Consider the following 9,359-nt stretch of genomic DNA (forward strand, 5'->3'; position numbering starts at 1 on the left):
ACAATAACAGTGCTGCACTGGGGGGGGGGGGGGGGGGGGGGGGCTGACGGACAGATCGGTGAACCAATCAGGGTGTGCGCAAATCTGAGCCACGACCCTCCCATCTAGGCCAGAAAGGTCTAGCGTTAGCTCAGGCCAGAACAACAACAGCGGTTGTTTGATTCCATACTGCAGCAAGTGGATGGAGTTAGTGCTAGTTTGGTCACTCTAAGGTCAAAGACGATTTAAAGATTTGCACACACCCCTTTACTGGCTTTGTCTGGCGGCTATATAATCCAACTACTTTAACCACTTGAACCCTAGCATCGTTGTTCTGGGGGCGACATTTGCCAACAATAGTAGATCTACAAGCTAACAATGTGTTGCAAATGTGACGTTGTGAGCTTGTATATCTGCTATTTTTAGTGAAGAGATTCGGTGTAGAGTGGAAAAAAAGCGGACCAAAGAGTGGGTCAACTAAGCATTAGTTTACTAAGTATAGAGGGTTTAAGTGGTTAATGGAGAGCTCTGTGTGTGTGTGTGTGTGTGTGTGTGTGTGTGTGTGTGTTTCATTATGCCAGTACTGCCTCCGCCTTGCCCAAGGATTAATTTATGAACTGGGTTGCAGGGGTTTTGAGTGCTAATTGTATTATTCATGTTGGCTGCTAGTTCTATTCCTGCCTTGCCAGGCGCGCGCGTGTGTGTGTGTGTGTGTGTGTGTGTGTGTGTGTTTCTCTCTCCAACAGGTGTGGGTTCAGAAGCAGGTCATGATGACTGATAGAAATAGACACACACACACACTTTGGAGATCAGGTCTCATTGGGGGAAAGGGACATTTTATGGGTAAAGAAAATTCAGGGTTAAAAATGTTTTCCCCGAAACATGAGTGGTATTTACAAAATACAAACCTGTGTGTGTGTGTGTGTATGTGTGTGTGTGTGTGTGTGTGGGTGTGTGTGTGTGTGTGTGTGTGCGTGTGTGGAGGGGCGGGGGGGGGGGGACATCAAGGGCTGGATTGAGGGCAAGTCCTTGACACATAACTAGCGTCACATACAGGGGAGATACTAGCTCTACATCAAGCTGCCTCAGTCACGCTTGGCTACTAAGTTCCTTAGCGGCAAAGAAAATGACATAGCTACTTACTACAAAGTAGCTAGGTATTTAATCCCTAGTTTTAACTGTGTTGATTGCAGCCGAATCTTTACCTAACCACATATAAACCCCTTTCAATCTGGTGTCCCAATTACGAGCATTTCATTAAAGACAAGCATTTTTCTTTTTTTTTCTTTTTTACAATTTATCATTTTAACAAAATGATGGATTTGTAAAAACAGTGTCGCATCGCAGTGTGCAGCAGGGAGTGCATTAAGTGGCTATTTCCGTTGTTAAACAAAGTATATAGGGCACTTAAGTGGTTACACCGATATCGGCCAAGTAGCACACACACACACACAGTAGATCTGTGTGTCAGTATGTGTGATTGTGTGGTCACCCCTCAAACAGCCTGCTGCCACACTAATTTTAGACCATCAGATATGCATGCACACACACACACACACACACACACACACCCACACACACACACACACACACACACACACACACACACACACACACACACACACACACACACACACACACACACACACACACACACACACACACGTCATGTCTGTCATACTACAGACTTCACATTACTGTAACTGTACGTGACATCTCTTATCAGGCTAAAGCATTGTCTAACTTGAACAAACATTTAGTTTGTTTTCCAATTTGGAACTGACTGGGACAGTATTAGGGTTTAGTCTTTAGTGTGTTGCTAGTATGGTAAAAAAAAAAAAACTCTTTTACTATACTAAACCCCAAAGTCAGACCGAAACAGTCACTACACGTACAGTATAGGTTTATGGTTAATAACATTACATTTACATGTCCCCTGCCCTGAGTGCTATGCAAAATATTTCGAAACACCATTTCTCATTGACACACAAATTCAGTCCATTTACACAGTTACTGCTCCATATTTTATTTCATTAATATACTGAAATAATATTTGACCCAGTGGAAGGAATCTAATGCATCTAAAACTATAATTATCTTCATTAGTATTAATATTATAATTATGCTATTATAAGTCTGCCTGCTTCTATCATGTACATTAACAATAAAGCATGTAGAAAGGGATATCCGTCTGTATTTCATTAACACCAGCGGTAATATTATATTAAAAATAGATCTGAATACATTAAAACTGCAATAATAACACTATTTGTCAGATTGTGTCCAGTTTGTGTCCTTACAACCATGCTATAAACCAATCAGACTTTTACAGTGCAGTGCTCAATGCTATTCTTAGCATCAACACTGGAACACACCTGCTAAGATAGATAACATCTGACCTTTTCAACATACGCTATGAGCACTATCTGCTCCACTAATGTATATTCTACTGTCTGTCTAATGTAGAATCTACTGTTGGGTGGATGTTGTGTCTAATGTGTAGTAAGTACTCTACTGTGTGAATGGATTTTGTGTCTAATGTATAGTCTATTTACACCATTTGGATTTTTAGATAGGCTATTGTATTTTAGATTTGAAGTTTTATATTTGTGATCGGCAAAATAATTCAGTGTTTTTAATGGCACCTGTCTTTTAAAACCTGTGATCATGCTGAAAGTTGAATAAACATAAACACTGTGTGAATGGATTTAGTGTCTAATGTATAAGTCTCCTGTGTGAATGGATGTGGAGTCTAATGTAGTCTACTGTGTGAATGGATGTGGAGTCTAATGTAGTCTACTGTGTGAATGGATGTTGAGTCTAATGTAGTCTACTGTGTGAATGGATGTTGAGTCTAATGTATAGTCTACTGTGTGAATGGATGTGGAGTCTAATGTATAGTCTACTGTGTGAATGGATGTTGAGTCTAATGTATAGTCTACTGTGTGAATGGATGTGGAGTCTAATGTATAGTCTACTGTGTGAATGGATGTTGAGTCTAATGTATAGTCTACTGTGTGAATGGATGTTGAGTCTAATGTATAGTCTACTGTGTGAATGGATGTCGAGTCTAATGTATAGTCTACTGTGTGAATGGATGTCGAGTCTAATGTATAGTCTACTGTGTGAATGGATGTCGAGTCTACTAGTCTAGGGCTGTTCTATTTAGCCAAAAACTAAAATCCAGATTTTTGGTTAAAAAAAAAATGGTCTCAAATATGTTGTTTTTATTTATTTTTGCCCCTCCTATGTCCAGCTTTTGGTGTATGTGCACAAACTTTGTCCTACACATTAAATCCCATTGACAACGAATGGACAATTGTTGAGTGTTTGAGTAAACACAAACAAATGTGAGAGTGATGTCATGCAATGTGATATGGTCATGGCATTTTCATGTGCTATTGACTGATCAGCTTCCAAGATTATCGACCACTGAATTTGGCAACAAAATGTTACTGATACACTGTATTGCGGTCGTGTGTGTGTGTGTGTGTGTGTGTGTGTGTGTGTGTGCGTGCGTACCGTCAGAGGATTGTTGTTGTGGTGGAGGAGGGGCAGGCTGACAGGGGAGGCCTCTTGAGACATTGTCTCACCCCCTTTACCTGTCAAGCAGACGGACGGACAAACAGGCCGAGATTAGTCATTCGAATAACGTCTTCTCCTGTTCTCCATAGACAGCAGGTATCTTATCTTCTCCTGTTCTCCATAGACAGCAGGTATCTTATCTCAAAGCACATCACATTGTGTCAGACAAACCTGTTTGACAAGCCACAGACTGGCGGTTAGCGAAACAACTCTCAACGGGTCGAGCAAGCAAGGTTAGGGGTTCTCCCTGTATGGCTCAAGGGGGTAAGTCTCTGCGACAGATATGAACCGATTCCATGCAGCTACAAGTTAGTAAAATAATAATGTAAATAGTGCAGTAAGAGTATAAAACAATAGTGCAACATCAACTGAAACTTTTAATATAATTGATGACTGTAAATTACATATCGTGTAATAAATGACATGGGATGGGTTGGCATGGACCGGCATACTCGCCGATACCAGCATTTCAGGCAGTATCTGCAGTTTTTTTCCAAAACTGGTATTTTCAGAACATCTCTATGTGACACATACTAGTCATGTCCAGGAGAGATACTTCTACTGTACTAGTCATGTCCAGGAGGGATACTTCTACTGTACATCAATTTGCGTCACCCGGGCCTAGGGAAACAGGAGATAGGCTCCTGACCTATGGGGCCACATGGTAAAGGCTACTTACTTAAGTTACTTATAGCTCAATGGGTTGGAGTGACAAAGCAATCACATTACTAACCAGTCATCGTAATTAGGTATGCTGTAACACTGCTTCTGCATTTAAACACTAATGTCAGCATTTAACCACGAAAGCCATACATAATTCATCTTACAACTACTACGTGTAAATACAAGCTTACAACACGTAACATCACAGTGTGATGCGAACTTGTAGATTGGCTATTTTCGCAGATTTTGTAGATTTGTAGTTTGTACCAAAATAGGGATGCCAGCTTGAAAGTGGTTAAAGACTCGTGCATACTTTGCATTACTATACATCGTCTATTTTCGAACAATGATATTTTGTAGATTTGTAGTTTGTACCAAAATACATACTTTACATTAATACTGCAGAGTGCCAACAATTTCCCAAAGCAGTTTTTTGTTCTATTTTGTAATAAGTATGTATAAGTAAATTATGGAATAATTACCAACTCATTTTTCCCCCTTTCATTTGATAAACCCACTTTAAATGACCTGCTTCTCTGGCTAATTGACATTGTCATGAATTTAGTTTGTTAACCACTTAAATCATATAAGTTCAGGTTAGTTGACTGCCTGGGGTCGCCCAAGACTCAACTCCGCCCCAGGAGCACCCTGGGCAAGACCTACGCTGAAAAGACTATCAGCGGAAGTTGCGGGATTTTAGCGGAAGTATTGCCCAAGGAAATTACGTTGATGCTTTGCAAATCAGTTTACATTCTCCGCGAATGAAACAAGTGTTGTGATTGGTCGGGGAAATATCGTATCCGGGGGAAATACATCTGACGGATATTCCGGAGGATACGTCCGCTGATAGTTTCTCTGCCTTACGTTGTGACCAGGCTTTTCTTTTCGCAGATAAGTAAGCCTGGGACCGACCGAGGCTACCCCAGGAGGGGTACTACGTACTATACTACTACAGGTGAAGAGCTTCAACTGAATGTTTCAACTGCACAAGGACAAACAGGCTCACAACCTCAAACCAGCCAGCTAGTTATTGTCCATTCTCCAACATATAAGAGGCGAACCACAGACTCTTAAAATAAACTCCTCTGTACTGAAGCCAGGAAAGTTTTCCCTGAATCTGCCATTGGCTGACAAGAAGGTTCTGGCCACAATACACAGACAAACACACTGACTGAAGGAACTCCATAAACAAACAATAAACACAGTCTGAGGCAAGTAGGAATGCCAGGAAGGTTGCTTCTGAATGTGTTGCTTAAATGTCTTTTTAAGTTCCTAGTACTTTTGTGTTAAAATATCTATTCTACACCAATAGCAAGAGAGGAGACTAAACACAATTACCCCAGGTGATTTACTGTAGGTTCATACACTGTAATATTCATATCCATTTGTAACTCAGAGATCTAACCAAATGGACCCTTGAATATGCAGTGCACAGTGACTGCACACACGAAGGGTTAAACTAAGCTAAAGTAATTACAAACACTAAGGATTGTACAGTACTGTGCGAGGAGCTCTAGAGCTGGACAAAGACCCAAGTCCCATAACCCACTCCCAACCATGTGTCTGTTTTGTTTATTTGACATCATTATTGTAATTGCATTATTGCATAATTAGTCCTCAGGCTCAACAGTGGGCTAGTGTCACAGTACTTAACTCCTGTATTAGCCTACTTACTACAGATCAATAAATAGGTTAGACGTGATCAGTACATGAATCGGTACAACTTTCCTTGTCATTACATTCATCTTGAAGGGGGAACATAAACGGATGAAGGAATGTGGACATGGTGTAGTCTTCTTAGGTTATTAGCTATAGCTTAGCTCTGGTCCATAGATAGCTCTAATGAGTAATGACTGGATTCACGAAGGCATTAGAGCTATGGACCAGAGCTAGTTGTGTGTGTGTGTGTGTGTGTGTGTGTGTGTGTGTGTGTGTGTGTGTGTGTGTGTGTGTGTGTGTGTGTGTGTGTGTGTGTGTGTGTGTGTGTGTGTGTGTGTGTGTGTGTGTGTGTGGTTCGTATCGGGGTTTAGTTTAGCTGGTTCCCTCTGAGTCTGAAGGGTCTCACCCCCCCCGGAAACGCGGAGGCTCCGAGGGCCTATTAGCATGCTGCTAATGCTAAAAACACATGAAACCACACCGAAAGACACCTTTTTAACTGACAAAACACGCATACGACACATTTACACGCAATATAAATATCACAGATTCATGTCGTTTATAGAATTATACATGTTATTACACACATGTTACGTTACGTGTCCACTTACTGGTTACTACAGACGTACAACGTTATTACATAGCATCAGCGTGTTGCTCGACAAATATGACGTATTTTCAACATAAATGACGTAATTCCAAAGGGAAAGGGACGTCTACGTGAACACATTCCATGTGTTTTATTAGTAATGTTAATAATGACGCCCTGGCTGAGACGTTTGGGGGTTCCGGGAGTGAGGCGGTGTGTCTCACACAGTGTAGCCGGGCTGTGTGAAGGCTGAGGCGGGGAGGACAGGCAGGACTCACCGGTAGGAAGGAGCTCGGAGCAGGGGGCTTTCTTGGTCAACATGGCGCCGCTCCTCCTGTGGTCTCCTCTGTGCTCACAAATAGATAGGAGACCTCCTCCTCCACTCCTCTCGTCGTCCTCCTCCCCCCATCTTCTCCTCCTTCTCTTCGGTCACTCCTCCCCCTTCCCCTGACCAGCCACAAATAGAAAGGTAGAGTCTGGATGCCATAGCCTGGGGAGACGGCTGCGCTGCGATTGGCTGGTTGGTTGCCCACGGAGACCGAGTAAAGTATATTAGTTACTGCGCTTGGTGGTCAGTCAGTCCATCAGTCAGTCCATCAGTCAGTCAGTCAATCAGTCAGTCCATCAGTCAGTCAGTCAGTCAGTCAATCAGTCAGTCAGTCAGTCAATCAGTCAGTCAGTCAGTCAGTCAATCAGTCAGTCAGTCAGTCAGTCAGTCAATCAGTCAGTCAGTCAGTCAGTCAGTCAATCCATCCATCCATCCATCCATCCATCCATCCATCCATCCATCCATCCATCCATCCATCCATCCATCCACCAACAAACCACACGCACAAGTAGGCCATGTTGGCCTATACTTGTGCATGTGCAAGTTGGCACCTTGAAAGAGTGCATTTCTAGTTTATGATTATTACTGTATTATTATTATTATTACCCTATTATTTACATTACATTTGTATTATTGTTTAATGCAAACCCCTTGATTATGCAATTACAGTTAAGCTGTTGATTACACTTGGAGGCCAGCCTAGAGATGACATAATTGATAACTTCACTATAGGGTTCGAAGTCAATTGGACGGACAGTCCTCCAGTTGTGCACGAGACAAACACACAGATTTCGAACATTTATGCAAGGATTATAGATAATTGTGGTCTAACCCACTATGTAATTTCCACTCTTTATTCCACCATGCCCTGTGAATTTCTCCATTGAAATGAAAGTGATTTTTTTTGCAATTAATTCTGCCCCTAGTGACGTCATGTCAAGTCATAGAGTTCACAGGTCACTGAGACAAAGAAGCAGACAACCGGAAGTACGCTGTGGTCTGAAATATATATGAACTGGACGCGACCTTGAAGGTCCACATCACCTTCATGTTCGTTTTGGATGGTTTGTATGAAGCCATTTAGTTGAATCATATTTCCACTGGGGACCCCACACCCTGATGAATTTGGAATTGGAATTTAAATTGGTTTGCCTCGCCTTTTATGTGGTTTGACAATTTGACAAGTTGACAGTTTGACCAGTTGTTCTATAGCCTTTTGATGCAGTAATGGTCTTTTTCGATCTTTCTTTTCTTTTCATAAAAAAGGCCTTAAATTTTCACTTCACTGTCATCATGTGGGGACCCCGTTGTGGGGGGGGGGGGGTTATTTAGGGTGAGAGTTGTGGATTGTGGAGGCGCAGATGTTCCTTCAAAATATCCAACCGACTGAAACTCTTGTCACACCTGTTACAGTGGAAGGGCTTTTCTCCAGTGTGGATACGCTGGTGTCTCGTCAGAGTGCCGGACACGTTGAAACTCTTGTCACACTGTTTGCAGTGGAAGGGTTTTTCTCCACTGTGGATACGCTGGTGTGTCCTCAGGTTACCTACCTGACTGAAACTCTTGTCACAGAGTTGACATTGGAAAGGTTTTTCTCCTGTGTGGAGATGCTGGTGTCTCTTTAGCGTACTTAACACATTGAAACTCTTGTCACACTGTTTGCAGTGGAAGGGTTTTTCTCCAGTGTGGACTCGCTGGTGTGTCCTCAGGTTACCTACGTGACTGAAACTCTTGTCACAGAGTTTACATTGGAACGGTTTTTCTCCTGCGTGGATACGCTGGTGCGTCTTCAGGTGACCTGACTGACTGAAGCTCCGACAGCACTGTTTACACACATACGTTTTCTTTCCTGTGCCAGTCGGGCGATGTGCCTTCACGTCTCCTGGCCGAGTTAAAGTCTCGGCAAGAAGGCGATGACCGAAAGATCTCGCTTCATCTGTGTCCCCATGTTTCTGCCAAGTTACAGAGATGGTGATTTGCAGACGGGCCACAGAGCCGATCTGTCCATAATTCGTCAGCAGTTGGCCATAGAGGTCGTTGTGTCTCTTCTTCATGTGATCATGGAGAAAATTGAAGGTGCAGGTGTAAGGACAGGACACCTGAGAAGATTGCGACGTCACTCCTTCCAGGAGTGGCGGTTCATGGTTTGCGCTGCAGCTACTCATGGACTATGATGGGGATGGAGTTTAGGTCCTGTTGCTGCTGTAATATTTTCCCATCTCTCTGTTCCTCTCTTTTCTATACCTCTTTCTGACCTTTTCTAATGAAGTGGAAGTGGAAGTGTGAAGTCATTTCCAAACCTTAAATACGCTGACCAGAGTTCTGGTCTGATGTCACACGCATGCACGCACGCACGCACGCACGCACGCACACACACACACACACACACACACACACACACACACACACACACACACACACACACACACACACACACACACACACACACACACACACACACACACATCATCATCCTGAGCCCAAATATGCCCAAATATGGAGAAGACCAATGTCATAATACTGACGTTATAGATAACTGATGTCGTCACTTTTCGACAA

At 42.7% G+C, this 9,359-nt stretch overlaps 1 protein-coding gene across 2 annotated transcripts in view; it reads right to left on the reverse strand.

Moving 5' to 3' along the window:
- The window catches only part of dyrk2 (dual-specificity tyrosine-(Y)-phosphorylation regulated kinase 2), a 43,832-nt gene extending 36,947 nt beyond the window's left edge, over positions 1-6,885 (reverse strand). For both annotated transcript variants that reach the window (XR_014568802.1, XM_083757844.1), the window contains exons 1-2: positions 6,751-6,885; positions 3,502-3,581 (exon numbers count right to left, since the gene is read on the reverse strand). Coding sequence is in view for 1 of the 2 variants with exons in the window: in XM_083757844.1 (XP_083613970.1) it covers positions 3,502-3,581; positions 6,751-6,793 (123 nt within the window). In the remaining variant the exon portion in view is untranslated. The remainder of the gene's footprint in view (positions 1-3,501; positions 3,582-6,750) is intronic.
- Between the last annotated feature and the right edge of the window lie 2,474 nt (positions 6,886-9,359).

The sequence above is a fragment of the Protomyctophum parallelum genome, assembly GCF_964188405.1.
Source record: "Protomyctophum parallelum genome assembly, chromosome: 22".
Taxonomy (NCBI): Eukaryota; Metazoa; Chordata; class Actinopteri; order Myctophiformes; family Myctophidae; genus Protomyctophum; species Protomyctophum parallelum.